The sequence below is a fragment of the Seriola dumerili genome, unplaced genomic scaffold, assembly GCF_002260705.1.
Source record: "Seriola dumerili isolate Sdu_G_001 unplaced genomic scaffold, Sdu_1.0 BDQW01000044.1, whole genome shotgun sequence".
Lineage (NCBI taxonomy): Eukaryota > Metazoa > Chordata > Actinopteri > Carangiformes > Carangidae > Seriola > Seriola dumerili.
This window is the reverse complement of record NW_019174299.1, coordinates 3147822-3162853: the sequence shown is the minus strand read 5'-3', so window position 1 is coordinate 3162853 and position 15032 is coordinate 3147822. Positions and strand designations below refer to the sequence as shown.

The window sequence follows — 15032 nt, the reverse complement described above, 5'->3', positions numbered from 1 at the left end:
ATGTGAACTGGAGTAAAACTGAACTGACTGGGGGTCCAGTCACAGCAGCCCTCTCCTGACTGGGCTCCTGGCTGTTGCAGCCACCAGCCTCCAGCCAGATGAAAAACCCCACACCTAAATTTAGATTCTGGTTTCATTTTGAAGCTGCAGTGGGTATAGTGAATATACGTAGTCCTGAAGATTATCCCAACTTCATTTACAGTGTTTGTGCAAATTACGTTTTTTTTAACCCTATTTTTTTTTATTGTGACCTAGAAAAAACATTGGTATAACATTACCAAATCAGATATTTGTGACACAATTAAATTATATATACAACACAAAAAAGTTTAAATCTAAACCAGCAAAGAACAAGAAAACATAAATAAATACAAATACATAATGAAGCAAGTGTTTTTAATTTAAAGAGAGAGGACAAAAGAAAGAGATTTCGAAAAAGTGGATGTCAGTAATCTCTATTAATAAACAAATTGGCCTGTCGAGGGTCCCAACTAAGTTTTGATGTTGCACGTGTGCACAATTTTCCCCATTGAAAGAGAAGAAATTAGGTGAAGATGATTGAGCTATGTGTGTGTATAGACATGTTATATGATTTCTGGATATTTAACCTGATCAAAATCTACCTGTGAATTTACAGAGTTCATCTTGCAAGTTAAAGGCGCACTGTCTAGCATGCGAAATGTGTAGTTCCAGTGAAAGGCAACAGAAAGCTGATGCAGACTGTCTAGTCAAACATATTTACTGCCTCATTTACTGACCCTGATAGATCCCTGTTCAGAGGAGACACGATAGCAGAGAGTATAAACAGCATGAAGCGTTCTGTAGCATGTGCCATGGTTTGTGTTTGTGTAATAATTCATTGGAGCTTTTCCAAAAGTAAAAGTTTGCTGAAAGGGCCTCACAACTTGACTGGCCTCCATGACTACAGCGAGCTGGATCTGACTTATCATCTAAGAGCTATTAAAAGTTGTTTATTTTTATTTTTTGAGGCACATATCAGAGCAGCTCCTTTAACACCGAGGCTTTTGAACGTGACATCGCTGACTGAGACAAGAGATGTGAAGAAAACATTTACACAAAAAATGCAACCAACAATGCTTTGTGTGACTTCTCTTGCGTGCCAAAGACGGAAGAAAGAAGAAGAAGAAAATAAAAAGTGCCATAACTGTGAAATTTAATCTGTCCTATTTTAGATCCGTCGGTAATAATTGATATCTCGCCACAGCTCTGATGCGTCAAACAGCTTTGATTTTATCTGAGAGATCTAATTGTAAGGCTGTGGTCATACAAGCGCAGGGAAACTAATAGCATCGCTCTCAACACGAAACTGGGCAGATAAAATAATTCCCATCCTTAATGGTAGCGAATGAAGTACAGATATCCCTTCAACGTTGAGCTGCCCTTGTTGTCCTCATCAAAGAAACATATATAAAACATTAATCACTCTTCTTCTTGAGTCTTGTCTCCTCCCACACTTTCCCCTTCAGTTATTTATTTATTTTTTTATGTACTGTACTTTTCTCTCTGCTTGCAGTTTTTCCAACCCTAGATTCCTTAAAATAAAGCATTTCCGTTCTTTTTTTTTCTTCTTTTTTTTCCTCAGCAAGTAAAGTGAAATTAGCGTAATTGTTTTAATGGGAAGACCTCAAGGCATTTTTTTTTCCTCCACCCTGTGATAGCAGATGAGTCCCTCTCACCTGAAGCGTGAGGCTGGCCCCAAAATCAGAGAGAGGAAGCAGGAGAGAAAAACCCATGGTAAAAGCAGAAAAATATAACAAATAGTCCCTTTAAAAAAAAAAAAAAAAAAAAAAAAAAAAAAAAAAAAAAAAAAAAAAAAAAGCAAACAATACCCTAAAATAATAATACTATTACTAAACATAATGCAGATGAAAGCACAGGCACATATGCAATTTTATTCCCCAAAGACCTGCTCAGGATTTGCTCAGTGGGGGAAAAAAAAACAATTACAGTGCCATGAAATGAATAAAAGGTATATTCAGTTATCTGAGTCCTTTGAAGATGGGTGAGGACGAGTAAGCAAATCTAATTCAAGAGCGAGGGTTTTCCGTCGCAGAGGAGTCAACGAGAAGAAGGAGAGAAAAAAAACTCCCAAAGTGCAGAGATTAGTAGTTAGTGCTGCCAGTTTCTTCTTCTCTGGAGTTGTGTGTGTGTGTGTGTGTGTATGAAGGAGGAGGGGGTGGGGGTGGGGGTGGGGAGTTGTAATGTAGACCGATCCAGTCTATGACAGACTGGGGAGACAACTTCAGCAGGTGCAGGATTGCTGGGAGTTAATGACGAGGAGCCAGCAGAGGTGAGGAACATTATGATCAAACACATGCAGAGAGAACAAAATGAACACATTCGGGGTGGGGGTGGGGGTGGGGCTGACAAAATGAAAGGAAGCGACCCCAACAATATGTGAATAACAAGGAGGACGACCACTTTGCTGCCTTCAGAGCCGCTCCAGTCCTCCTGTGACGCTTTCATGCTGTTTCTTTGGACTGCGTGTGATGAGATTGTTGGAGCCTGTTTTCAAGTGGGAAAACCTCTAGTTGTGCGAGGGAAGAGAAGAAGAGTCTTCGTGTTTAGATCTCAGATGATGCTGAGACGATGAGACGATGCTGCCCTTCATGAAGCTTTCTTCAAAACGTGTTGTTTCCTCTGGCAGAAATGTCCACAGCTCTCTGAGTCATTGAAAATTCAAAATATTTTTATTTTCTCACAAAGTGTCATGTGGTGTACACTGTCTGGCCTCCCACAGGGAAACAGACCCTCTAATTTTTTCTCAAAGTGCCATGAACTTATTTCTGCCCTCGTTAAGAGCAGTCGGCGTCAACAGACACCCTTTCATCCACTTCAATTGATTTTAAACTAGATGTTTTCTTTGGTTTCTCATACAGTTGAACTGTCAAACTTTACGTCACTCTGATCAAGGTTGCAGTCATACTTCTCCTATTTAGAGTGGCAGAAGCTGCACATCCACTAATTACTATAGTATATAATTGTTAGAGTATGTTAACAATTTAGACATTAGCTCAACGATGTATCCATTACTTTAGGACAACTGTTTTGACTGTCTAAGCCATTACTTGTAGGGAACTGTTATAGCTGTCACAATATGTTTTTTTAGTGTGTGTGTGTGTGTGTGTGTGTGTGTGTGTGTGTGTGTGTGTGTGTGTGTGGGTCCAAAAACCAGGAGCCTACTGTTCAGTCCTTGTGAGGAGCGACAGCTTTGTGTACACCAAAACTCTGGTCCGCACCAGTTGAAATGGCTGTTTGAGGGTTAAGACTTGGTCTCAGAGTTAGGGTAAGATTTAGAGTTAGGTCAGGGTCGGGCATTCAGTTATGATGCCTGAGGTTATGGTAAGGAGCTAGGGAATGCATTATGTCAATGACGTGTCCTCACAAATAGTAGTTAGAAAATGCTGTGTGTGTGTTTGTGTGATCTCTATTTCTTCAAATTATTTGAGCTACACAGTCTTTCCACACACCTTGCAGAACTACCCTCTGTCTTCTGTGGACTGCGGTCCAATCCACACTGGCGTGCAGACTGATCCATCTGTGATATATGACCACAGATTACGTCTCAGTACTCAGTATTTACAAAGTCTTGTCATGCATTTGCCTTGTGTAGCAGAGTGTGTGTGTGTGTGTGTGTGTGGACGCAGTAGTGTCTTGTGGAGTGTAGAGACATTATGATGGAGCAGTGTTTGCACCCGAGGCTGCATCTGCCATTTGAAATGGCCTCATAGTCCTTGTCTGTTACATGACCATGCAGATCAATCATCAGACATTATTCCAGTGCATAACTGACCCGCAGTTGCTGTTGCAGATCCACCATCACGTCACAGTTGACAACAGATACCGGTCTGAAGGCATTCTCTGTCTTTCGCCAAGAGAAAGGGACAAAACAACAAACCAGAATCTTTTTCTTTAATTACATTTTGTGTTCGTTAATCCTCCTTCTGAAGATTTGTCAAGATCACCATACGCTTTTCACTGGAGGAGTTCATTATGTGGTGAATTTTTAGGCTGTAGTGTCTTACTGTGCAGCAGCGATCCTATTAAGTGTCTGTCTCGTCCACTCTTCGTCTTTATCAGCGCAGTTTATCAGTGTTTTGCATATGTTTTCATTATCTTCAGACTGCTATTGCTTTCACACTGCGCAGATGGATTTACATACACAATATGTGGCTCAGTTGTGTGTGCCAACACATTATACACCTACACACATATGCGTGCATGTGCACACCCACACACGCTACTTATGAAGAACCTTCTGCTGGCTATGTTTACTGCCTAAACCCGTATTCTCATCTCAACATAGCAACCAAAAACTTTAAAGGGTTAAACTCTAAGTCCTAAATCCAGTCCTCATTCTAACACCTTTTTTCTATCATATTAATCAATACTGAACCAAATTTCTAATTCAGCAGACATGTTCATCACAGTGAGAGCAATCAATGCTCTGGAGGAGACTGGTGAGACTGTAAAGGGGAACAGTGAGGAACGAGACGCTCCATCGCAAATCAGCTGCTGCAACTTTGGTAAGAACAGTCAGACGTGTTACCAGTAGATGTTAAACTCCAACAGGGTTGAGCCTTGTCACACATCTGTTTGATATTTTTTTAAAATTTTTTTTAAATGCAGGTTTGATCTTCGGCACGTGAGTCATCTTTCCGTGCACAAATGCATTTTGAAGATCAGCTAAAGTTGGGGTCGGTCAAATCAAGAGGGGATCTTCCAAAGTTTTTTAGTACAAAATTTCTTCTTTGAGTCTCCGTGCTGAGCTGCAGTAGAGGAAAATTAACAAAGAGATAATTTTGTGCAAAAAAAAAAGAAAAAAAAAGAGAGAGACTGAAGATGAATTTGATCAGACTAACTCGGACACTTGAAGCCTTTTAATAGCTTTGGGATTCATTTTTGTTTAAAGAGAGGACTGTAGCATCGTCCCCCTTCACTCACACTGAAATTGCTTTTGGAATGGATGATTACAGAACCTAAAAACTCTTTCAATATACATATGTTTGTGTGAGTATTGTTTTAAGACAGACTTACAAAAAACAAAGTGAACCTGTTGTTTAAGACGAGCTTCAGCAACTCCAGGAAACACGATGCTTCTGTCTGGTTGGGAGCAAGTTTTTTACGAGTGAAGAAGTTCCCGGGGTTTTTGATCATAAGTGAGGGCATTAGGTCATCAGGAGGTTGTTGTAGGATCAGCAGTGGTAACGGTGTTGTATTAGATTGTCATGATTGAAGAGGGAACTGACCCAGAAAGCAAAGATTTGGATTTACTGGCTGACCTATGTTACACAGTCACGAGCTCTGGGTAGTGATCAAAACACAATAGAGCGCAGACACAACCGTCTACAGTGAGTTGACTTCCTCAGGGGTCTGGGCTCAGCTTTGGGGACACGATGAAGTTCAGATTTGCTGAAATAAAGTCTGATAAGAACTTCTACTCTTTGCCGCTGAAAGGAGCTAATTGAGGTGGTTTGGTTTGGTTTACGTTTTCATTTAAAACAGCATTAAAAAAAACAAAAAAAAAAACATTTTAGCTCCGTTTCAGAAGCAATATCCGTCCACACTAACATCTGAAAACACATCACATTCACGAACACTGGGCATGTGTGTGCCCGTGTAAACAAGAAACAGATTATCTGCTTTACAGTTGGTTAGTTGCAGAAAATACTATGAACAAGGAGCAAAGGCAGTTGCAGCGTTAAAATCTGAATATAACTGCGCAACAGCTGCTAACAAAGACAACCGGGTCAGTAACACTTGTAATTCATTATCCGTGTTGCATTAGCCACTCGTCACTGATAAGACCCGATCAGGAGGCGAACGTGAGTGTCTGCGTCATCCTTTCCAAAAATCTGTATTTCTGCCCGTCCAGACTCAAACACGACCCTGAGGTTTTGAAATTAAAACAGGGTCAGCAGCATTTCCAAAAGTCTCAGTTCGAGGGGTTTGAAAAATCCGGGGTAGTGTGGACGCCAGGTGAAACCGTAGCGGAAGTGATGCCTTTTTAAAACTAAAACGTACTGTATTAGCGTGGATGTCGCCTGAAAGAGGAGACTCCCGAAAACACACATCCCATAATAATGCATCTCATCTAGGTTGAGAACACCTCGGGATACACCAGGAGGAGCTGAAAGCTGCGACTGGGGAGAAGGACGTCTGGGCTGCATTGTTTAGCCTGCTTCCCCTGTGACCTGGACCGTGTTCAGTGCTGATATACTGAGAAAAATGCTGCAAAATAGCAGACACAAACCTGATCCTTCGTCAGTTCTGCCTCATCCTAGAGCTCGGCATCATTTGCTTTGTTTCATTTTGAAAAAAGAAAACGTTTACATGTCGTTTTGTATTTAACTGCACTACGGCTTCAGTTTCTTGTCTATGTCGTGTCTATCCAGGGACTGTATAAAAGCTAATAAACCAAGATCTGACAGGTTGTCCCCGTGGCCAATTGCGACGTCTGCGGTTCACCTCCGGCTAGGAACCGCTGTTGCATCACCCTTGCTCTCTCATGTTTTTCCGTCTACAGTATCAACTACTGCACAAAGGCAAATTGTTGAAAAGAAATTATGATTTTTTTTTTTATTTTTATTTATCAGGATTTAAGACTTCAAAACAAGTCCCTCCTCCAACCCAACGCCAATCCTAACCTTGACTATAATCCTGCCGACCCTGACCAGCATCTTGCGAAAATGCCCTCAGTGTGGACGAAGCTGTCTGTTCCCGTCAGCCGCACGCAATCCATGAAGTTGTCATTATTGTGAAATGTGAGGGCATCTCTCTCCTTTAACGCCTCCACCCCCTCAGATACATTGTGCTCATTATATGGGCTGTGAGCTCAGGGAGGGTGTAGGCTCCTTAATCAATGAACACGATGACACATGGTATAAGTCACACAGGTATTCAATAGGGCACACCATGGCAACCGAAACAAAACAACAAAAAAAAACAGCGCAACAGAGGATGAAGACAATAAGTCTGTGTGAATATGTGGTGAAAGGTACAGTACTGCTCAAAGTAGGTGGATGGACGTTGTGTGCAGTGCAGGGAAAACAGGTAGACGGTCCCGTATATATGTGTGTGTATTCTCCCTCTGTTTCATTTAGTTCTTATACTGTAATTACACGGATGAGACTCACTGCAAGGCTCTTTTCCTCCAGTGCTCTTCCTCTCTCCCTCTATCTCTTCCTCTCTCACTCCAAGTCTGTGATTTCGTGTATAATTACTTGCATAATTATAGTTCCCTCCATCCTACTGTTTCAGGAGGTCTTTTTCTGTCTCTCTGGTATCTCTTGTCTTTCTTTTCTTAAACACACACACACACACACACACACACACACACACACTAGCACCCCACTGATTCTCCCTCCCTTTTCGCCTGGTGGTAAGACTCGTCTTGTCACTCTCTTTTGTCTCGTCTTTCGTCTGAGGCAGGCCTGTTCTAATATTGGAAAGACAGCAGAGAAGATACAGTGCGCGCGAAGAAGCCGTTTACTCCTGGGCTGCCATGCTTCCTTCATTAATTATTCATTCAGACATCACAAACTTAAAGAGCCTTAAGGTGTGTCACAGGGAATGAGGGGAAAACAAAATGCTCTATTATTATTATTTTTTTCCGGCTTACTACTTACAGCATTCTTAAACTGAGGAGACACACACACACACACAAACACACAGACACACTCATACACACACAGACAGTAGCATTGCAAACCTGCACCTTCCCGTGTTTTTGAAAGTTCCTCAAGGCTTGCGGATGATGCCAGTAGATACAATTAGTTTGATTGCTTAGCAACTGAACATCACTTTTGAGAGCGGGAACAGAGGGTAGAGCTCAGGTGGAGTATCGAGTTTGCACACTGTTTTTTTTTTTTCTGAGGAAGAATCTGTTTTTCCCAAAACTTCCATGCAAAGTAGCATGCGGTGTACCTTCAGCGCTGCTTTCATGTGTCAATCAGCGGAGTAACACACCACGCTGTGTTTCGGGCTAACTGACAATAAGATTATATCAACACCACACATAATCCACGCACAAGCACACACTCACTCACCGTAGTCATTTACTGCTCGACAGGGTTCAAAATTTAAGCTTTGTGCTGCACTGCAGGTCTACTGTGCAACCAATCGTGGCCTACTTTCAGGTATCTGGAGGCTTTTCCCTGCTTTATCTGGGCACTTATGCCCTCACCCTGTTTCGACTCATCTTGAACAGCATGCTGCAATGTAAAGGAGGCAATGTGATCTGTTGTGCTCAAGAAGCGCCGAATGTTTCAGGGCGAGTGCCAAGCGTCAGGATTAGGCTGGAACGTGTCTTCTGGACGCCTTCAGGTACGAAGCTTCACTCGGTGATGCGTTGGTAATGTAATAGTTCTTAATAGCGTGCCACTCTCAATTACACCACAGACACTAATGATGGTCAGTCGTGGTCTTTGTCACTGTGCTCTTACCCCCTCTGCTGGAGAGACGTGAGACCAGGTCCTCATGTGGTCGGCGGTGGGACAGGCCTGGGGAGTGAAGCACCCTCAGAGGAGGCCGGTGTATTTGCTCTGCAGCAGGAAACTCCACAAACTATTTGATGTGTTCAGTCAGAACTTCTGCTTTTTGTCTCTAACTTGATCTTTCCTCTGTCAGATTGGTCGAATTAGGGGTGTGTGTGTGTATATGTGTATGTAAGGGAGGGCGGGGTCACTTGGGACGGCGGTCTGGGTTGCAGCACATCGGTGAGGCTTTAATTTGGTGTGCGAGGCGAGCCGCGGCGGACTCTCCCAGCAGAGACGGTTCTGTGTTTGTTTTGCGGGTGTGTAAATTAGCGGTAATTCGTTTGCTCAGTAATGACGTGGGAGAGCTAATTAGGGCAGTGTTGATGGGTGCATTAATTAGTCTCTAGTGTGTGATGCTAATGAGACCCTGATTCGGGGTATGTGTTTGCGTTTGCATGTGCATGAGTGTAAGCCATGTATCTGTAAAGGCCTACCACTATAGGTCATTCCATGAGGAGTATAGTGCAAGAGCAAGCGGGAATGGGTAAAGAGAGGGAGAGTGCGTGTGTGTGTGTGTGTGTGTGTGAAGGACGCAGCACATCTTTATCTGCGCAGAAGAACCCCTTTAATCCTGGTGGCTCCATGATGCCGGCCATGCCTGGCTGAACAACGATCCCTCCATTCAACCATCACAGGGCTGACAGGGCCCCCCCCCCCACACACACACACACACACACACACACACACACACACACCTAACACCGCAGCAAAGGAGGCGGAGATGTGCAGTCATGTCGGTCACACTGCGCTGCGTGTCAGCGCTACAGCTGCATCACAATCATAAATTCATCCCAACCTATAAAAACGTCGCGGACACAAAACAGACCACACAGGAAGCCGTAATGGATGAAAGGCTGTTTTATAAGTGTGTTCAGTGACAGGTCCACTTCACAGATAAGAAGAATCCATCTGCGTGTGGTCACAGCGGGGCAGTGCTACTACACTACTCTGTGGCGTCTCTCAGTCAGGAAGTGACAAGGTGGCAGCTTGCTGTAAGAATTTATGGCATATTACGGATGTGGCATTCGTCATTGCAGCGGTGAAAGGCAAGCATACAGGAAGGGGGGGGAGGCTGGAGGGGGGGGGGTTGGCTTTAGTGCCTCACCAGTGATCTATTCTAATCATATTTATTCATGACTATCCCGTTATACATAATCCATTACTATTCCTGTTCAACTGTATCCTCTGCTGTTTCGTGCTGTCGCTCATTTCTTCGCCTCCTGTCCTTTCTCTTGTATGGCTGTGGAGAAAAAGAGAAATTTTAATCGGCATGAGAGGCCGGTAGATCATCCTGTTGAAAGAGACTACAGCACTCAAGAGTCGTCTGTGGCTCTGAAACTTTAACTGACAAATACAATAAGGTGATTTATTTTTAGCGCAGGCAGGCTCGAATTTCAGCTGCGGTTTCACAAACAAGAGATCAGTCAAAGGGTTGAGGAGATGGAGATTTGTCATGCTGAGCTTTATTGAAGACTGTCAGAGAAAAAACCCAGGTCGCGCTCCAGCTCACTGCTTTTGGATCTGTGGCATTATGGGAAGAGAATTTCAGGCAGCGTACCTCGAACCTCCAGCTTGCACTCCACCTCGTCCTGCCCGAGATCGTTGATGGCCCTGCAGGAGTATCTGCCCCCGTCGAACAGGCTAGGCTTGCGGATGTTTAGAGTCAACACACCCTGGTTGTTCTGCATCAGGAACTTGGGATCTTCACCGATGATCATATTGTTCTTCATCCAAATGATCTTTGGCTGAGGAAACGGTATGTTTGAGAAGGAGGAGGAGGAGGAGGAGGCAAAAATTGGCGGGATGGAGGAGAGAAAAAGGAGGAGGGAGTGTATAAACAGAGCGAGGGATGTTAGAGGGGAGGGGAGGAGAGGGAAGGGGTGAAATTAGGTCAACATTTCGGCTTGACAAATCTTTGCCGATTCGGCGGGATATAAAAAAAAAAAAACGTGTGTTCAAAGATCTTTCTGCTCCACCTCTTGTTCTAGCTTCAGACATAAAAATACACTTCTGCTGCAAAGGCATCAAAATCCTCTCTGACTGTTCCCCACTCACTGTTTGACACTTTAAACTTGCACGCTCGCTCTGAAAAACACAAAGCATGAAATCTGTGGCGTACCCTCGCAGCAGAGTGACCAGGGGCCAATGTCGGTGAAGTGTATGCAGGCTGGGTGGAGCTAAAGTGATGAAGTGTATATTTTGTGTACAGCTGGGACATTGCGTCATACTGTATAATCCACAGCTTTCTAGGCTGAATCCTTTAGTGTTCCTCTGGTGTCACGATGACTTCTTACAAATATTTTATATAATAATGGTCCATATTTTTTTATTCTTCAGATTCATATTTTATATAGTTATGTTTTTAAAAGTGTAATCTGGATCTACATCTGGATCAGCAACAAAATAAACATATTGAAATAATAAGAGTAAATAATTTGACAGTTTTCATGAGGAGAGGTCCATGAACTAACTTTCAATCAAATTCCACTGAAATACGTGAAGTATTTTTTTTTTTAAATCGATTAATCAAAGCATAGAAAATAATCACCACTCAAAGGCCAGAACTGGTTAAGAAAGAAATGGCTTCCCTGACACACACTGTTTTCCTGCAGAGACGTTCATACCTTGGGGTGGCCGCGGACGGCACAGCTGATGGCGGTGGTGTAACCCGCAACCACACTTCTGTCCACCAGGGGCGCTGTGAACTTGGGGGATCTGTTCATGTCCTTCTCCCTGAAGGGTGCAGGGTTATAGTCCAAACCTGGACGGGCGGAAAAGTGGTTCGTGCATTAACTTAATCTTAGGAACACATAGAGAGGTGCAGACCAGCATGAGCTTCAAGTGCAAGTCTGTGAAAATTGAGAATTTAGTTTTTGGCTTCCATCAGGAACGACCTCTGAGGCTGTTTCCAGCTTCCTCATATGAAGCATGTGAGGTTGGAAGAATACAGAATTAGTTGCATTTTACATTTGCTCATTTAGATGCTTTCACCCAAAGGGACTTACAAGAGAGAGACAGCACTTAAGCTTCAGTGCAGTAGGAAACCTTGGTGGAAGTGCTAACTACTGCATCTATGCGGTAAGTGCAAGGAGATCGGGTAAAGAAGTGCACCAAGAGTACGTAGATATAGACATACATACAAGTGATAGTTAGGGTGTAAGTTTGCTTGTTTTAAGAATGGATATTAAACCTTTTTACCCCTTGATGGATTAAGATGAAAGATTAAGTTTACTAGAAATATTATCTGAAAAGATGTTTTGCACCATGGTCACTGATGTTTCTGTTTTGTATACGTGAAATCTCTGGTGATTTGTCAATTGTCAATAGTCTGTATAAGGAAAGCAGAAATGGCCTCAGACACCATTTGTTGAATGAAGCACGGGTAGGACTAGGACTCCGTCGAAGAACTGAGTAAAACATTCAAATTCAAATGCTTAATTGATAACCTACTGTGCTGTTTTGCTTTTAATACCATACCACATTCTGTTACACTAGCAAATTGTTTTAATTTGGCGATCACGATTTTTAATTATCTAGAGAGAGGAAACGGACTTTTGTTTCATCCTGAGGTCAGGTGGGCGACTATGATCAACAATTCTCACAATTTTATAGGCCAGACTGCTCCTTGGAACACAAAAGAGATTGGCTGGTTGGCTGCCAAATCTTCTGGTGGAGTAAGCAAATGCAACAACACAACAACATTAGCAGCATTTGGCTGGTGGCAGGTGTTAATTTCCCAGCCTAGTTGCTTTCATAATCCGCGGCCAGTATTAAAATGTTATTAAACAGTCTGTCAAAGAATATTTCCGTTAAGCACAATCCCTGTGAATTCATTTTCTTTATATTATTTGTAAGTAGTTAATGACGACCAACAATTATGTTAAAAGTCATATTACATTCATTTTATCATGTGCATTGTTAACCACCGTTCCTGATGGCTTTCTTCTTTCAATACAGTAGGTAAGTAATTTATGTTTGAAATAAATATATTGTGGCCTACAGCTCAGCATGCGTCACATGTTCCTTGGCATCAAAAGCAGCACTACCATGTTACGGAGCACGGTGCTCTGCAGGGGTCTCATTACCTGATTTGGTGATGATGGCGGTGTTCTTGCTGATGCCAGCGTCGTCACTGAGGCCACAGATGTTTTCACTGAACACTCGAAAGGAATACTCGTTCCCCATGACCAGGTCAGACACAGTGCAGCTGGGCCTGCGGTTGTGCTCATAGACCGTGAACCATTCCTGATGTGAGAGAGAGACAGAAAGAGAGAGAGAGAGAGAGAGAGAGGGGTGGGGGAAAAGCAGAGGTTCAGAGAGGCTTATGGCTGAGGCTGAGATCTGGATAAGCTGAAGAATCTTCTATCCCCAGCATCCATGTTCTTCTAGTCCACCGTCCAGTTGATTCATAAACACATAATGACCATGACGGTACAGTCGGGCTTTGCAGCTACACGGCAAACCTCCAAGCAGGTACGGATAGAAGCGTCAAAAGGCATCGATGCAAGTGTTTAGCTTTCCAGTCCATACTCAGGTCGCACCTTCTCTTCCTGTGTCTTGTATCTTCACTGCATACTACAAACCATCAGGCGGCTGTCTTTATTCATTTGAAATTTGAACATGGGTAAAATATTCAATCCATAATCAACTGTCCCTCTGAGCTAGTGCACACTGTGTTGCCCTGTCAGTCAACCAGGCTGTTGCTCTTTTCTCCAAAACACAAAATGGAAAAAAAATGGCAAATAACCATCTGAAAAATAAAGCGAGGACACTGTTTGGATTTGACATCATAGTTGGAACAATTGTGGGTAAAAGTAAAGCTGTTTGCTTGTTGAAGTGTAAAATGCAACTGCCTTAAACTGAAGTTATACTTGCACACAAGTGTTTGTACAAGTTTTTTTATATTTACACGGACAGGCCGTATAACGTACACGTTCACTAGCAAGCAGGGTAACGTTTCGAAATGTTTTAAAATGTAGAACAAATCAGGAAACCAAAATCCCTTTGCGTTTTATGTGTAATAATAATAATAATAATATAAATTCATAAACTTCATTTATATAGCACTTTTGTTAACAAATTTACAAATTGCTTTAAAGAAGGTGATGAAATAAAGGAATATAATAATAATACACAAAAATATAATTGTGTATATAGTTGGAAAATCAAACACAAGAATATATCAAACATTCATAAAAGCTTTCAGGTAAAAGAATGTTTTGAGAAGAGTCTCGATGATGCTGCCTGTCTGATCTCCATAGGTCGACGGTCCCACAGTTTGGGGACTCTAACAGCAAAGGCCCGCTCACCTTTCATCACTTGCTGAGACATAGGAATAACCAGCAGAGCTCCATCCACCGGTCTAAGTGAACACCCAGGCGCATATGGGGTTATTAAGTTTTGGATATAATTTGGAGCGAGACCATTTAATGTATCAGTGTGTTTCCGCAGGAGCTTACTTCCAGCTTTACAGTAACTGTGACAGAACAACATTAATTCTATACTTTACATGAGATAAAATAATTCATTATTATTATAAATAATTAAAATAAGTCGAACTAATAATGTGTAAATTGTGTAATATTTTTAGATTATTAACCGGCTCTCATGTTAGCTCCTGCTGGATACATTAACTAACGCTCGAGTCAACTGTGTTGTCAACACAGTTAGGGGATGTTACTGACCAGTTAGTTAAGTCTAGTTAACAAATAGCAGGCAAGCATGCAGACCTAAAAGTGACAAACATTAACCTTTTTTTTTTCCTGTTAAGAAGCTCAGGCCTCCAATATGGCAGCCAGTGAGTTAAGTCGCCTGAACCCCTACATCAACACTCCCTTGCATTTCTCGTCACGTGTACCTTAGTCGTCTTGTCAGACTTCTGAATGGTGTAGCCGATAATCTCACAGTTGCCGTCGTCTTTGGGCGGCTTCCAATCCAGCGCGGCGTTGAAACCCCACACATCTGTGACATGCACGGCGATGGGAGGACCGGGCTTTTCTGGTGGGATCATGAGAGGAGACAGAGCCGAAGACAGAGTTGGAGGATTTTGTGTGAAACTGTGAACGAGACAAGTTCATTAGGCAGTCATGAGCAGGAGAGAACATACTGTACAGCTGGCGGAGATAACTAACTCTTTCTCCCTGCCTGGGTAGAGATGCGGGGAAGCTTTTAGAGGTACAGAGATTGATAAACAGATCTGGAGTAGGGAAGTCCCGTGGAGAGAAAGAAGTCAACACTTGCAGCAGAAGAGATTTGGCAAAAATTGACAGATTAGCAGAGCAGAAGACAAAGGTTCAAGGAAAGTCGGTGATAGATGCATACATTACTGGGAAAACTGTGTTGGCATAGAGCTGGCAAACTGAGAAATAGCACTCTTTGTCTGTGCGGATTACAGAGCAGAAGAATGCAGTGTGTTTATCATCGATCCCTCTGTGTGGCCTGTGCTATACACAGCGGCGTACAGAAATACTGTAC

At 42.7% G+C, this 15032-nt stretch overlaps 1 protein-coding gene across 1 annotated transcript in view; it reads right to left on the bottom strand.

Moving 5' to 3' along the window:
• Positions 1 to 9743: 9743 nt before the first annotated feature.
• Positions 9744 to 15032, bottom strand: part of mybpc2 (myosin binding protein C, fast type) — a 29813-nt gene continuing 24524 nt past the window's right edge. Inside the window, exons 23-27 of the mRNA XM_022739703.1 lie at positions 14416 to 14555; positions 12644 to 12803; positions 11183 to 11319; positions 10117 to 10303; positions 9744 to 9798 (exon numbers count right to left, since the gene is read on the bottom strand). Of these exons, the coding sequence (XP_022595424.1) occupies positions 9764 to 9798; positions 10117 to 10303; positions 11183 to 11319; positions 12644 to 12803; positions 14416 to 14555 (659 nt within the window). The 3' untranslated portion in view covers positions 9744 to 9763. The remainder of the gene's footprint in view (positions 9799 to 10116; positions 10304 to 11182; positions 11320 to 12643; positions 12804 to 14415; positions 14556 to 15032) is intronic.